The 16,513-nt window shown below is 38.2% G+C and overlaps 2 protein-coding genes across 2 annotated transcripts; both read right to left on the minus strand.

Annotated features, from left to right (window-relative positions):
- Positions 1-1,127: 1,127 nt before the first annotated feature.
- On the minus strand, positions 1,128-3,773 carry LOC135606947 (thioredoxin domain-containing protein PLP3A-like). Its single transcript, XM_065098334.1, has 8 exons — positions 3,591-3,773; positions 2,691-2,765; positions 2,538-2,585; positions 2,291-2,433; positions 2,138-2,210; positions 2,009-2,070; positions 1,588-1,685; positions 1,128-1,526 (listed from the first exon to the last, which is right to left on the minus strand). Exons 1-8 carry the CDS (start codon positions 3,672-3,674, stop codon positions 1,414-1,416), a joined length of 696 nt encoding a protein of 231 aa, XP_064954406.1. The 5' UTR covers positions 3,675-3,773; the 3' UTR covers positions 1,128-1,413.
- A 694-nt stretch (positions 3,774-4,467) lies between these two features.
- On the minus strand, positions 4,468-11,816 carry LOC135606933 (LRR receptor kinase BAK1-like). The gene is made up of 11 exons (XM_065098319.1): positions 11,394-11,816; positions 8,866-8,998; positions 8,709-8,780; positions 8,090-8,233; positions 7,538-7,609; positions 7,368-7,439; positions 7,169-7,281; positions 6,497-6,631; positions 6,083-6,424; positions 5,550-5,944; positions 4,468-5,070 (listed from the first exon to the last, which is right to left on the minus strand). The coding sequence occupies exons 1-11, from the start codon at positions 11,485-11,487 to the stop codon at positions 4,756-4,758; spliced, it is 1,887 nt and encodes a 628-aa protein (XP_064954391.1). The 5' UTR covers positions 11,488-11,816; the 3' UTR covers positions 4,468-4,755.
- Between the last annotated feature and the right edge of the window lie 4,697 nt (positions 11,817-16,513).

A 16,513-nucleotide genomic window follows, 5' to 3' on the forward strand; every position in this document is an offset into this window, starting at 1 on the left:
CTAGGTTTTGAACAATGTCTGCCTTTCTGCAGGAACGGCTTGCAGTACTGGATGGGTAACTCCGCAAACGAGCAAGGATTATGCCCGGGCGTATTCGATGCAGTGGCGACGGCGGCTGCCATCGAGAAGCAGACGGCCAATGCTGCGAGGAAGTAGGCTGGCCCAGCCATTGCCGCTAGCACGAGGAAGAAGGTTTGCTGTGTCGATGGGGTGGCGTTGGGAGATGGGATGGTGGATGTACATACACTGGAGAGAGGGAGGCTGCATTGGACGATATATATAAAGATATGAGATGAGGAGTAGTAGTACGAGAGAGATCTGTCGAAGAGTTTTGTTCCTTCCCAACTCTATCAAGTCTTATCCTGTGAAACGATCACAAACATATTGATTAGGTTGGAGATCGGAGGTTGCTGATCGAAATCTAATCTATTTGTTTTATTAGGAGTAGTTATAGGGAAAAAGAATATTTGTTACATTATTTGTATGATTTAAGTCTCCAAATAATTATAGTATTTTGGTTCTAAGATTTGTCAATGACAGACAGGGAAGCATCTATCTACTTTGAGGTATTCAACCTCAAGAGTATCACGATTTGAGTCATTAAAATATTACATTTCAATCGTGCTATTCAACTCTAATTTTTTTTCCTCTTTTTTTTTTTTTAGAGGTGTCATGATCTTAGCTGGTTTTGAAGTTTGTCCGTGACATGAGGGTGAAAGCTAATGATTGTACCTTCGTGATACAATCATTTATCGTATAGTTTATACTTCAAGGAATCATCACAAGAATATAGAATTGGAGAGAATATATATATATATATATATATATATGCATTTATTGTGTCTTTCGTGAAACTCTATGTAAAACATGGAATAGGAATGTATCTCCACTTAAATATATAGACAGATTTTGAGCTGATATAAAAGTATATGTTACAAAGAAAATTACCTATACAATAATAGTGATAATTTCAGCTTCTCAGCATTTTACTCCACCATTACTAGTTTTCTATATCCATTCTTCTTCTCAGCAAATACCAAGAAAACTCAAGTGCATGCATGAGACTACCATCTCCGAGAGTCTGAATTGACTATGTGTAAAAAGGTTATTTTCATTACTCGAGTTGAGACTGCTAAGATTTGCCTTCCATTCCTCGGTAAATGTACAAAATCTTAACAATAAAAGCAGATACAACAAGATGAAAGGAATATTAGCTGCCGGGATGGATAATACCAAGTGTTCAAGTATTGGTAAAAAACATGGTGGAAAAGTCCGGAGCTTCAACCTTTCGATTGTCTTATAAGAGAGAACACAAATAGATTGGGCATAACCTTACAAAAAGAGATTTCACACAGTACAGTGCTTGAAAGATGCATAAAAGCTATATAAATTAATCTTCGTATAGTCTTCTGATTAGTCTGAATCAGAATCCTGCATTTTAGAGGACCGAATGCTCCTGCTTTTGTGATAGTCTTCTCCATCGTCAGCGTCTTCACCGTCATCCTGTTTCTTTTCATCGATGATTCCTGAAATATGTGTGTTAGGGTAGAGCACATGGGGCAAAAATATCAACAAGAGAGTACTTGCCTTTTCGTTTCAAAAGATTTTCTAAAGCTCTGGTGGTGAAATCGTCTTTGCCGCCAAGATCTTGAAAACCAACTACCCTATCGAAGGCAATGCCGTTTCTGGAAGAATTACCATCAAATGGATTATTTTTCAGATAAAATCTTCATTTTAACTGGTAGTAATATGGGGCATTTGCAGTTAATTTGTAGCTAGATCAGCCTACAGATATAAAAAAAATATATATCTGGCTTTCTCAAATCCAGTATAAGCTATACTGAACTGTAACAGAAAAGAAAAGCAAGGTTACCAGTAATATAAAGGTTGTAACAGTAATATGTAATCAGAATCACAAATCCAAGAAATAATGCAAGTGAAATTGCTGGTTGATGAACCAGAGGCAATAAGATTTGAAGGAAATTTTAAGATGTTAATGAAGATTCACCTGAACAGTACAACGCAAGGCAGTGTTTTAACTGCCAATTTCGTCACAAAAAATGGAGCATTCTGCACCGAGAACCAGATAGTAATTAGTCCCCATATCAAAGGTGCAAAACAGGCTATGCTTGCTTACTTCAGCATCCAGCTTGACAAATTTTGTATTTAGGTGCACTGGTGCTAGGGCCTTCAAATGCTTATCCATTATCCTACAGGGTTCATTTAGAAGATCCTATTAAAGACTGGATGAAGAAAAAAAGTACAAAATAAGCTTCATAAGATATATTACTTGCAACGGTAAAATTCCCGGTGGTAAAAATGGCAAATTACTCTTTCACTGCCGGTAACTTCCCCAAGAAATTCCCCTTCGGTTATCTCCCTATATTCTCCGTGACCTTGCCTTTTGAGGACTTCTCTCTTTTCAACCTCTTTCTGCTCAAAGAATTGTTTAACTATTACATATGGTTTTAAACTTGTGTCACAAGAGAACCATACATAATAAAGTCCAGAAGAAAGGAAATGTTCCGGAAAATTACCTTAAGAGCAGCAATTCTTTCAGCATGCAACTTTTCGAGCTCAGGATCCTAAAACAGATATTTGAAACCAACATGAGGAAGTTAATACATACGGATAAGTTGATAAGACAATCTAATTCGCTAAGGATAGTGACCAAGAAGCATTTCACTTACATCCATCAGTTCATCAAGATCAACTTCTTCATTGTTAGATGCTGTTGCCTGAGACTTCTCTTTAGCTAAAACTTCCTACAAAAATGAGTTTTGAAATTAAATAATCTTATCATAAAACCTGATTCACATGTTTCATTTTCCACTATGCAACAAATACAAATGCCCCTTGCTAAAAGTTCATCATCGATAAAGCGTATGAAAATATGCAGCTGACTTACTACGTATACTTGAGACTAGACCTTGTGAACAGCGTAAATATTGGTTAATACTACTAATTGAGCTGATAGCATGTCAAAGAATCAGCTACATACTATAATTATTATCTTCTCTTCCTCCGGGTACCTACCTAACAGCTCTAACCAAGCAAAATATTGCAGTTTATTTGCATAGGCTTCTTTGGATTCATACATCAAAATTACACATAACAAATTCATAATAAATAACAAGAAGAAAGCGGCAGAATGATTATAAACTGAAAAGCGTCACTCCTGGAATATCATCTCTTTCGGTCTTGTTCAAGTAATTTATATTGTGATTTGGATCCAGAACAATGGAATCTTTCCGTCATAGGGGTCTCAAGAGTGCCAAACAACAACATTTGCATCTCATTTGGCCCTTCTACGAAGGGAAGTTCGCATCTTTTGACTAAAGCATGAATCGGATCATATCGAAATAGCCAACATTATAAAAAAAAAATTCACAGAAATTCGCATCCAATCATGTGATATGTTGTAATTTCTAACATGAAAAAAAGAATCTGAAGGAGATTTTTTTTCTCCGAACTAACATCAGCCCACACCAGATCAGACTTGCAAATCAAACTCAAGACTGATATCGCAGAGGTAGCATCAGAAAGGCTAAAAAAGGGAGGATCCTGGAGGGGGAGGGGAAAAAGGGCACCTTCTGGTAGTCTCTAGCGGCAGCGGCCATTACATTGCCAAAGGCGAGGGTGGACAACGTCGAACGGAAGGAATCGGGATCCATCTTCTTCCTTCTCCCTTCTCTCCCTCGCCTCCTCGATGTCGGTCTCAGAGATCCCAACGAAGGAAAACAAAATTGAGTAAGCCGTGCGATTCTAGGTCGACAACTCTCTAGATTTAGGGAAGGGGCCGGATGGCAGCGGATCGGATTCTGAGAAAATCTCACAGACCCGACCCGAATCCGATTAACCATGAAGGCACTAGCATCCGAACCGACAAATGCACATCCAAACCCGATAAGACCGTACCCGCATCCCTTTACAAAAACAACAGATCTCAATGGAGAGAAGGCGAAGGATAGCGTTCTTGTGGGAATTGGGGGATTTCCTTTCCTGGATTGAAATGGAGCTCCCTCGATCGTCCTCCTCAGATCTCAATGGAAAGAGGAAGAGCGGGTTCGGAGGCAAAAAAGGTCGCGCCAAAGCCTGCCGTTTGTCTTGCGAATAAGTGCAATTACAGGTTGATTGTATTCCTCCAAAAATTAGTGATTTTTGTATATATCTTTTTGAATTTGAATTTAGAATATAAGACCTAAAAATTTATATACGTGCATGTCCATTATATATAGTTGATCGCCGTTAGCTAATATAAGTAACTCCTAATTGAAATCGTAATTTACATTAATAATCTTTAAAACATTATCATGATAATAAAAAATATTAAGAGCGTTCTAAAATCTGAACATAAACAATAATGACATATATGAAGGAATCTACGCGATATCAGCGATCATATAGGCTATGATATGATTTGTGTTTCATGAACACGATAACACTTTTCGATGAAAATGTCTAACAGACAACAAACTTCGACTAGCATTCAATTTATTGACAACGAAAGCTTGAGTTAGTACATGTCAACATAGCAGAGGATCCAATCTGCCACTTGCAAGAAGGGATTTGTGACATGGTCTTACTAGAAAAAAAATTATACACACTAACTGATAACACAATGATAAAATGGCCCCATCGATTAATATACATGACTTTTAGCTCACTTGGGATTGTCTAATGGGGTTCAAAAAACATGACATGCATAGAGAAAGAGATCATCTTCAGATGGTTTGGAGCAATTTCATGATGCGGTCATCTTGGTCCTGATAATACTTCTGGACGAAGGTTGTCAGTCGAGTCTAAAATCCAATCATTGTTGAGATGACGTGGGGCCAACTCATCTTGTCGTACCACGTCGACCTTTTGCCATTCCTCCCATCTCTCGGCAAGACCATCGCCTTCGAGCATCCTCACCACTTCTGACATTTTTGGCCGTTCCATTGGGGAGCCCTGCGTGCACAGCAATGCCACTTGGATGAGAGATTCCACTTCAACCTCCACATAATCATTCTGCAGATCAGGATCAACCAACATTTCCAGCTTCTTCTCTTTCAGCAATCCTTTTACCTGAAAACAACGCATATAAGTACTTGATGCCTTACGCGTAGAAAATGCTAGATGACAAATTTATACCAAGTACTATTTCCCTTTTCATTTTATATAGTCATTAAGTTATTTATACATTGCCATTCTGAGATGTAATAGGTTATCATATACCAGCCTAAGACAGACCAATATTCTCACCAGATATATCTACGGCATAACTTTGATATATGCAATGGCCGAGAAATTGGTGCCTCTTGCTAAATCCAACACATGGACGAGAATCATCGTCTATCCTCTTAACCTTATTATCTTAGTTGCTAGAGGCTACATGAGCACATGATCCATATGTCCAGTTTCCAAGCAACCAATAGCACCAGAAAAAGAGCTGCCCTCAAACAGGTCTATTCTAAAAATAAGTACCAGACTAAAACACACTGTAAAATTTAATTGACTAGCGTGTACATCATAGATTATTAATGGGAATAAGATTTGAGGCTTACCCAGTCAAGCAACATAACATCATCATCATTTGCAAGCCGAGCAAGGTCAAATGCTCTTTGCCCTGTAATCAGTTCCAAAAGCATGATCCCATAGCCAAAAACATCAGTCTTCTCTGAGGATTTTCCAGTTGACAAGTATTCTGGAGCTATATGTCCGATAGTTCCACGGACAGCAGTTGTAACATGGGTGTCCTTGTAGTCCATTAATTTTGCCAAGCCGAAGTCTCCAACAACAGCCTCAAAGTCCTCATCCAATAATATATTTGCAGCTTTAACATCACGATGAATAATTTTAGGATCACAATGATCGTGCAAGTAGGACAGCCCTCTTGCAGAACCCAATGCAATCTTTCGTCTAGTTGCCCATTCAAGTGGTGGCTCAGATGGTGGACGCTCTACAAATAAACATAAAATATTGTAAGAACGTAGTTCCCTAGTAACTTCCTCGAAGCATTTTTAGAATTATGATTGATGTAGCTGAACTTTGAAGTTCCCAAAAGCAATAAGTGAAGTCATAAATGATTGACAAATACCTCTCAAGCGTGACGCAACACTTCCGTTAGCCATATAAGGATACACAAGTAACCGTTCAGTAGGTGTCATACAAAATCCACGGAGCCTAAGTAAGTTTCGATGCACAGCCATGCTAATCATCTCAACTTCTGTTTGGAACTGAAGTTCTCCACCTGGAGTCCGTTCTTCTTTTAGCCTTTTTACTGCAACAAGTGAACCATCTGCAAGCCGTCCTTTATATACTTTCCCAAATCCTCCTCTTCCCAGAATGTTCTTGTTGCTAAAGTTATCAGTTGCAACTTGTAATTCTCGGAGAGAAAATCTTTTAAGCTGACCCAAATGAACTTCTGGGTCCTCTTCAGCTGCACACAATAATGGAATATTAAGTTTCACAATGGCAGCAACAGGAGTACATTTAGTTCTTAGATACTAACCAGGCACATCAAAGAAATGTTCTTGTGGCTTACGGCGCCGCCACCATGCAAACATTATAGCAGGGGCAGCAAAAAGCAAAGCAGCACCTGCAGCAACTCCCCCAGCTATTGCTCCGGTGCTAGACGCACTACTTCCTGTAAAATGACATTTAACAACCTTTATATTTCATACATGAGAAAACCTATAATCTATTCACTGTCTAACACCCATGGAATAAAGCATCTAAGAGTACATAATCTGAAAAGCATCCTCCAAGTTGTATCTTGTCAAAAGCTACCAGCCTACTTCCAGACAAATGGGTGGTCCCAATAACATTCATTTCCACATGATGAAGTATATTATAAACTAAGTAGCATAAGATAAAATCTATGTGCTTCAAAGCAACACAGCATCAATAACCTTGTCCTGCTGCAGGCCCTATCATGTCTATCTTGAAGCCTCTACACACAGACTGAAGCAAGAACTTTCCAACAAACCCCTTTTTAGATGGATGAAAAAAAAAGAAGTGGGAAAACAGAATTTAAAAGAAATCTGTTTTAATCTGTTTTTGCCGTAGTATACCACTCAGAGAAGAACAAAGGAACACATCAAATTTGCCTATGATGAAAGTTAAAGTCACCAGAAAATTACTAAAGTAAGCTTCAGTGAGCAGAAACTATTGGCATAATTACCTTGGGATGAGGGTGGTGTTGGAGGAACAAATGGAGGTGGTGGAGATAAGGGAGGAGCACCAGGACAAGCCGTTGTTGTTCCCGGGCCACATAAGAGAGGGTTGTTAGCAAAACTGCATAAATACAACATACAATCAGCAATAATAGTGGCAATTTAATAAGCAAAGCTATTTACAATTTTATCAAAACTCAAGAGCACCTGATTGGAGTGAATAATGAGAAGGACCCAGTAGATGGGACTTCTCCTGACAGGTTGTTATTTGACAAATCCCTGTATATTTATTGACAAAACAAAGTCAACATTGGATAGTGGCATTAAAATTAATTTAGACAGTTGTTATATAACATAGAAGGATTGAATCAACTTACAGAACTTGGAGTGCCGTGATATTAGTCAAGGACTGAGGAATATGACCCGACAGACTATTATTGTTAAGCCGACTATCCTTCAACAAAAATTTCAAAATAATCAAATGTAAAAGAAAATTGCCTCAAAAGAAAAAACATACAAATTAGTAGGGGAAAAACTTGGTATCAACAATATAATGCATTATTTACTGAAGCTTCATAAAACCATGCAGGATACTCTTCTTCAAGGGTAGGGGTTCAGCTTCCTGGGTGACTTCATAATTATTTGACGCTTCAGTATCTTAACAACTCCTTAAAATTTTTGACATCTTAGATTTATTATATAAAAAAGGACATTGTAAAGCCTGGTATACTTTTTGAATAATCGGCATTTACAAAACTACCCAGAAAGTTACTAGCATTAAGATGAGCATATTTAAATAGATAAGTGGAATAACTAGACATGATAGAAAAGCAAAACGTTAGCGAGATGAACAATTACAGGTAGTTTAAATTGAGAATAAAATGTATACAAAACAAGAGGAACTTTATTCTGGGTGGAACAAATCTTACAGGAATCGCAACTTTGTTAGCTTCCCCAGTGAATCAGGAATTTCACCAGTGAAGCTGTTTAGATAAAGATCCAAACTGACCAAGTTCGTCAGATTTCCAAGGTCATTAGGTATAGTCCCACTGATGTTGTTGCTGTAAAGTTCCCTGTCATTGGAAATATAGGATAATTTAGTAAACTGCAAAACAAGCATCAAAGCCTGAAATTATTGTAACTAGAACCACTAGATGATTCATAGTTAGAACATGCCTCAAATACAGCACAATAGTGCTGCATAAGAAAGACTACTGGTTTAGGGTATGCCCGTCGATAAACAGTTAAAAAACATTTATGCTATTAAGAAGTGAGGTTGAAAGGAAGTACATTCTATGCAAACAACACAACAGAAGAACCAGAGTAATCATACATCCTGTATTTCGTTATTCCTATATCAATAAATTTTGCTATCTAACAAAAAATATGACAAAATTGGATGTCAAGACTCAAGAACATTTAAACTATTTGCAAAAGAAGTATTTCATAAAGTAGAACAATGAGCTTAAGACATTGATCCATTCAACCGCTCCATCAATCTACAATAAAAAATTTGAGAAGATGCTGAAAACCTAATGCAGAACTTACAGATATTGTAGATTTTTCAGAAGACCTAGTTGAGGGACCAAAGTACCAGACAGCTGAGCATTTCCAAGATCACTATAGAAAAATGAACATGGTCAATTAATTGGGTTCCACAGTCCACACTGACAAATGCCAAGAAAAGAGAGATGGGCACACTTACACTCTAATAACACTATTGTCATTATTGCACGTGACATGGAACCATGTACATGGATTTACCAAAGTTGGGTCCCAGCTTTGTAGCACATTATTGGGATCATTTAAGTTGGTCTTGAGATTGTGCAATGCATCACCTGTTGACACCAGACTTGAGCATGTGACAAGAAAATATAGATAAAACTACAACCATTATATGTATTTTTGAGAGTAAAGAAGCGGTTACAGACGGACCTAGTAGAAACTTGCATGCTTGTGTTTTTTCAAGCAAAGTCGAGTGGAATGAGAACAAGTAGGAAAAATATTAGTCACAGAATGACACATGCATCGTTGAGCTAACAGAAAATTCATAGAGATGCAAAATTGGTCATGTGTTCCCACTTTAAAAGATTATCACATGTGTAGTATTGAATTCCACAAATCCGCAACTCTTCCAAGAATTTTTTTGTGGATAATGATTTTACTGATGTTCCTACACTTTTCAGTAGTTTCTAGTAAATAAAAGAGATTGAATGCACATTCTGATCATACAAGAGGCATTATAAGCCAAAAAACGGTCCTTTTTATTATGAGAAAAACATCCACAACAAGAAATTTCCACCATGGATAAAGACACAGTTGTTTGTTTCAAGAAAACAAACACATTCGTTCAGTTTTACTGGATGTTTAGCAAAAGCTTAACTAGAACAAGACAGAAAACCTAATACAAGAATTAGCAACTTCTGGTTTCAAAGCTTTTTCTCTGTCTGAAGTTAAAGCTGCTTAATTGTCCACCATAGGAAGCATGCACCAGCTATAAACTGGGTTGAATTCCATGCCGTATGGTTTATTGGCTCTTCCATTCAATGACAAATAAAAATTAAAATCTCTCTTTCAGTTTATTTAAAACTTCTTTTCTTGAATTCTACATCAATCTTACAATGCATCATGCATTTTTTCCCACATTGTAACCTACCACTAGGCTATTCAAGTCATCAGCTTATCAAAGGGCAAAGGGAAATTAAACCTCAAAATCTGCATACCATAACAAGATCTGCATTAAAACTTGTAAACTTCATCACAAGTCTATAGATAATAATGAAACCTTATCCTGCTATACCTCATTGTGTTAAATTGATAATTCAACATCTCATATACCTAACCCCTTTCTCCTCTATGTTTTCTCAGAAAAAGTAAAAAGTATCTTTTCTGTTTGATGCGCTTTTCTTAGATATACTATGCATCAATATCAAACAACTTGTAACATGGCTTTAGCAAGCATGACTAAAAACCAAATTTCCTGAAACTACTCCCATATCTTATTGTGGTTACTTTTTTTGAGCATCAGCTCCTCTAACATACATTGTCAACTGAGCGAACATCAACTATAACAAAGAACCAGCTATCTATGTTTCAAGTGGTATCCAATAAATTGACAAATAGGGACATGACAAAACTGAAAACCTAGGCACAACTCAATGATTCCAATTTTGGCCCAAGCTAGATGGTCCATTAGGCCAAGATAATAAGATTATAACTTAATACCCCTGAAGGTTACAAAGTACAGATAGGAAAATGGATCATCTCACTACTGTTTTTGAAAGACAAAAGGGACAGTTCAAGATACAACACTGTTTTCTAATATTGATTATCACACATATTACATATATTTTTCCCTTACAAATCAGAAATTGAAGAGAAATAAAAAATTACTATCATGAAAGAAGCTTCCTCTCAAAACAACAATTCAATGTCTTCCAAACTTTTTTATATTGATTTGACTGGAAAGTTGATCTCATAACCCAAAAAAAAGAAACTAACACTTGAGATACAATCACAGTCATAAAATCCTAACTCTAGAAGTTAATGCTAAGAAAAAAAAGAATCCAAGTGGACAAAAAGGACCTGACAATTTAGGATATTGATTATTCAACCAACTATGTCACGACCCTTCTAAAAACAGCAGACCGTGCCACACAGGTGAAGCGTCTACCATTTACGAATCAGGTACGTTAACCACAACCAGAGGATGACCTACAAACTGAAAACTTGGAAATTGATCAAAATCACTAGCAAGAAAGAAAAAAGAAAATTTTCAAAATAACTACCAAACCACTATTATATTTGTTCCTTTTCCTTCATGTGCAATTGATTGCACTCTATAAAGCAAGAAAATAATCCTTAATTTACAACTGCAATAACCAATTGTTTCTCCTAACTCCACTAAGTCCAAACCCAAAAAAATGGAAGTATCCAAATGGACAAAAAGACCTGCCAAGTTTGGACTTCCAACCATGCCAGCGGTCCCTTTCCAAATCCGGTAGACGCTGATACACAAGGGAATCATTCACTATTTCTCCATCAGATGAACTTGCACGAGAAAACGGACGACGGAAGGAAGGAAGATCTTATAGAATTTTATGACTTTTTTCCTACACATACAAATCACTCCCCTACGATCTCACGCAGCACAGAACTGTTAGATCTCTGAAAGCTCCAAAATTGTCAAGCATCCAAACCCGCACGAGAGTCCAAGGAAAGAGCACCGCTTACCTTCCATATTGCCACGAACCCAAGAGAAGGGATTGAACACCAGCAGGAACCAGATGGACCCACGCAACATCAGCTCCCGCTCCACCGCTGCCATTTCCCCAACGAAAGATCCGCGCTCCTCCTAAGGCAACGGCACCTGCGAAACCATCCACAGCTCCAGCGGAAGAACCCTAGAGATTATGACCTCTCGAGAAGTCGGAATCCTCCACCATTCCTCGCGAGAAGACCGCAGGGGGAACCAGAATTGAACGCGTAGCGCGTCGGAGGCGACCGAGTCGGAGATCTAAGGGCGACGACGAGGGATTGAAGCGAAGATCTCGACGGCGAGCTCTGGGTCTGCCCTTCTCCTCCTCTCCGCCTTTATTTTGTTCTCATCTCGTTTAGGAGCTTTCATCTGAGTTAGCAGGGAGGGCGAACTGGATCTGTTGTCTATTATTATGCAAGGAACAGGACTTGGATACTCATTTGAAGCCAAACATGATGTCAGCCGTCCTCATTTTGGCGACAGCGACGCTACTTTGCTCGTTGTAATTAGAGTTTCCTGTGTCATGCTTCGCACGGTGTTCTGATATTGGTCAAACAAGCTCGGGTCAAACTTTAAGGCGGAGAACGAAGCATTAGCGTAGTGAGACGAGCCTTTAAAATATGTGGGTGTGGCAGTGGGTGGCCGTAGGCGTATGTGTAGTGAGTGACGAAATAGGGCGTCAGGGAGGACAGGTCAAAGGGGGAGGTGGGGGCCACTCTACCCTGCCACGTAGGCTTGGTCATGTAATCGACGCAATTGAGAGAGGAATACAAATTTAAATACGTATAATAAATATTTCATTTACTTGTTTGTCTATTTATATGTTTATATATGTTTCTCGGACGGGTAATAGTGCAAACTTTACATTCTATATGTTGATACATATAACAGGTGATAAAGAAATAAAACAAAATATTTTCTTGGGAGTTTTGCTACGTGTAAAAGAATAAGGCATAGATTATCTAACTTCTCTCGATTATGTATTATGGGAAGACATTGTTGATATTCAAGTCAACCCGATATGGTTTAGACTCGTATCCGTAGAATTGTTTAAGATGCCAAGGTAAAAATACTAAGCTCCCAAATAAATTCTCAGAGGTGAAAATATCAAGCTCTCGAGAAAATTGTTCGTTGTGTCATCTATATAGAGATTGAAGTTGAGAGAGATTTTCTAAATTGATCGCTCCAACATCTAAACTAGTAACCCCAAGTAAACAAGTGTAGTTGTCAATGATAAAAAGTGAACGACTATGTTAAAAGTAATATTTTATACCTAATAATAAAGGGATGATATATTCTATGAAATATTCTTTAAAGATAGCATTTAACTATCTTTAACTATCTTAATTTGACCTCTTTTCCATATAGATGACAATGGCAAATATAGCCCATGTCCATATAGACAAATTAGCGAGGAATAATTTTTCTCTTTCTTCCAACATGGATGTCACGTAAAGGACATATATCAAATAATAGTTGGTCGATAATATTTTCTTTAACATTTATTCCCCTATTCTCATATCTCCTAAGCATATTTCGAGAGCTCTTTGGTGAGAATTTTAAACTATAATATTTAGGACCCATCTGACCCCTTTGATCAATTCTTTGAGGTGAAGCAAAGGTGTCCAACCATTGTACCTCGAGCACACCCAAAAAGGAGAGCTAGGAGCTTATCCTCCCCACCTTGAGTAGTAAGACGATCGACGTGTCTCAATTAGCCCACCTCGAGCAGAGAGGGGGTTGGCACTCGACCTCTCAACCTTATACAAAGGTGGAGATCGATGCTCGACCTACTTGCCTAGGGTGAAGAGGGGGTCAGCAATCGACCAACCCACCTAGGGCGAAGAAGGGGCCAATGCTTGATGCATCCACCTTGGTCGAAAGAAGGGGCAACGCTTGATCCCTCCATCATGATCGGTGCTCGACCCACCTACCACCATTTAAAAGGGGATCGATGCTTGACTCCTCCACCTTGGTCAAAGGGAGAGGTTAACGGCCAACCTACTTGACTTAGACAAAGAGAGGGTTAGTGCCCAATTAGCCCACCTTGGTTAGAGGGGGTCAATGCCCGACTAATCTACTCAAGTAGAGAAGGGTTCGACGCCCCATCCAACCCACCTCGAGTGGAGAGGGGGTCGGCTCACAACCTCTCCGCATCGTGCTAGCCTTGAGGGGGTTGGGTTTTCTCGACATTCATATCTCAAGTAAGCATTATTTTAAGTGGGTTGGACTTTCTTGAGCTAGTCTAACCTATTCCTTTCAGAGGTCTTTTTAAGTGGGATAGGTTTTCTTGACTCACGTGCTTTGGGCATATTTTATCTTATGCATTATGTCATGACAGGTTTATTCTTATATGGGTTGGGTTTTGTCGACTCATATACCTCAAACATATTTTATCTTGTGTCTTTCATCGTTGCGAGTTTCTTCTTATGCAAGTTGAGTTTTACTGTCATACATCTTGGGTACATTTTGTCTTGTGCCTCCCATTATGACAGGTTTCTTCCTATGTAGGTCGAGTTTTACTTAACTTACATGCCTTGGATATATTTTACCTTATGTATCTCATAGTTATGAGTTTTATTTCATGCTTTCCGAGATGGTCTTCGTACATCAATCACTTTTACGCTTATTGAGATACTCCTTCATTAATTAACATTTCTTCAAATTCATCCTGAAGGAACACTTGTCTTTAAAATAAGAGGAGATAGATTGATTTCCTCCATATTAATCTCCTTTAGTCATGGGGATAAGGCTCATTCTCTTATTTGAGCCTTTTGTAGTCTCCTTTATGAGTTTTTTCTTTTTTAATTTTAGTTCTTTTCTTCAATATGAGTTGATCTTTGGTTTATTTTTTAAAGGTGGGTGGGTTCTTGGGTGTCTTATCCTCAAAATATGTTAGTTCTCTAATATCTCAACCTTCCAAACCTTGATCCTGATGACCTTCTTTTGCCTTTGCAGAATCAGAATACATTTTCTTTCTCGCACAAGCTCCTCTCAATCTCATGATCGTAAAATGCCCAAGAAGATTGGTACTTCATCCTCGGACAACCTAAGAGCAGAAGAAGTTTTGACCTCTCCTTCATTGGGATAGTCACTCTTAGTGAATTCGAAGATTCTTTGGGATTTAAAGTTTATGAAAAAACATATATGATAGAGATTTAATGATAAACACATGACTCCTGGATCACTTGTAGACTATGTACTTCATCTCAATCAGGTTCTAGGTGCAAGTCCCTTGATCTAATTATTATCCATATGACCTAATGTTTATGCTCTTTTATTTATCTTCTAACACTTTAGAGGTAGGATTTTGTTTTTCACTCCACCTAGTGATTATGCTTTGCCTCCAATAGTGGAAGATATTACCACCACAGATGATACCCAAATTATGGTACTATTTGATAATGTTTATTAGGGAGTGCTACCATATCTGTATTATTATCCATAAGCTTGCTTTCGATTATGTAAGGCAAAAAATGACTACTACTTGGCTACTTAGAAGAGTTTCAAAGTTAGTAGTGCCCCTTCCAATAATAAGGGTCGGAAAGAATACTTTTTCCTTGTAGGTATAGGTTGGGATTAGGGGTTCAATCTCACTTGGTCTGCACACTTTATAAACAACAAACTTTCCTTTTTGTCGGATTAAGAGATAGATCAAGTGCTTGGGTTGAAAGATATACTCTCTTCTTCTAAGGCAACTAGGAAAATAGATAAGAAATTGTTGATTGATGTGGATCTCAACTCAACTTCTTAGGGTATGGATCTTTTTGCACCCCATCCCCCATTCTCACTTCTTTTTGCACTTTGAGAAATTAACTTATGCAACCTCATGACTTCAATCTCATGTAGGTTTAAATCTTCGAGCATTAAGGAGAAGGGAAGCTAGTTTCTCTTCGAGTACAATGGTGGCTTCTTTGGCTCCTCCCCTGTCTGTTCGTAATTCGTCACATGAGGTGTCACCCCCGACTCGATCTGACCATCCTTTTATCACCAATCAACTAATGAAGAAAAAGGTCATGAAGAAGGTGTCCCATTTTTTATGGGCTGAGGAACCCTATGTAGAGTAGATTTCTAAAGAGGAACTGAATAAAGGATCTCTTACCCTCAAAGTACCAACGTTTTCAAAGGGCTCCCAAAGCTCAAGATCTTCCTCGGGAAGAAGAGGAGCGAGATAAGCAAGATAAAGGTTATTTTTTGACCTATGTAAGGGCAGGTCCTTGTCCTTCATAGCTTTGAAGATAGTCGACTTGTCAAACTCAAATCTAGATGCACCACTACAGCTAAGATGGAAGGGCCAACAAGAATCACAAAAAATATGGAGCAACATTGGCGTCCTAGAGCAATACTACCAAGGGTCTTTGTGCTCTAAAATAGCAAAGCAAATTTATCATTCCTTCTTAGAGGTTTTGCTTGACACAAACTATCATAATGAATTATTAGTAAGCCAAGTCATGGCTAACCCATTTAATATCTTGTTATTATATCATTGCTAACCCTTTTGTCTTTAACTTGTAACGTCATCATCATGTCATAACCATTCTCGACTGCATATGGGACATTGGCTCTGTTATTAATTAGTAATTTCTTATAATTGATAATCTTCAGAACAAAATAGATGGGCTAAAGAGAAAGAGAGAGAGGAGAAGCCTAGTACTTATTGTCAAAGTAGAGTCTTAAGGAGACCCAACCCCTATCGACAATCTTCAGAATGTTACAATATATTCCATCGGGTCAATACTATCATCAAACACTTGCAAGGATGGAAGATGAAAATTCACTAGAATTGATCCCTTTTGGATTTTCTGGGTAAATAACAATCGACCTGATATGGGATCAACCAACACCTCTCTTTTTTATCGTTGGAACTCTCATCACATCTCCTCCAAATGTCAAACTTTCTATTATAATTGGATTCATAGAAAATCCTCCATCGAATCCACTAATTAGGTCTTGGATTCAAGTGGGGTAGAGTGAGGGTGATATGATCCACTGAATTCCATGATTATGGATCGGAGTGCCCCCTTGGTCCGTGGTTCGATAGAACTCGGATGTTTTTGAGATGTCGGCGCCCACTTCGGGTCGGGAAATTTCGATA

Source organism: Musa acuminata, chromosome BXJ1-2, assembly GCF_036884655.1.
Source record: "Musa acuminata AAA Group cultivar baxijiao chromosome BXJ1-2, Cavendish_Baxijiao_AAA, whole genome shotgun sequence".
In the NCBI taxonomy this organism is placed as follows: Eukaryota; Viridiplantae; Streptophyta; class Magnoliopsida; order Zingiberales; family Musaceae; genus Musa; species Musa acuminata.

Bases quoted from the DNA above. Each gene is read 5' to 3' on its own strand.
- LOC135606947 (XM_065098334.1), bottom strand. From the start codon at position 3,674: ATGGATCCCGATTCCTTCCGTTCGACGTTGTCCACCCTCGCCTTTGGC. The intron at 2,586-2,690 runs GTAAGTGAAATG...TATCTGTTTTAG, and splicing joins ATCTTGATGAACTGATGGAT to GATCCTGAGCTCGAAAAGTT. The intron at 1,527-1,587 runs GCAAGTACTCTC...CACATATTTCAG, and splicing joins AAATCTTTTGAAACGAAAAG to GAATCATCGATGAAAAGAAA.
- LOC135606933 (XM_065098319.1), bottom strand. From the start codon at position 11,487: ATGGCAGCGGTGGAGCGGGAGCTGATGTTGCGTGGGTCCATCTGGTTC. The intron at 6,632-7,168 runs GTAATTATGCCA...GTCATTTTACAG, and splicing joins AACACCACCCTCATCCCAAG to GAAGTAGTGCGTCTAGCACC. The intron at 6,425-6,496 runs GTTAGTATCTAA...TATTGTGTGCAG, and splicing joins ACATTTCTTTGATGTGCCTG to CTGAAGAGGACCCAGAAGTT.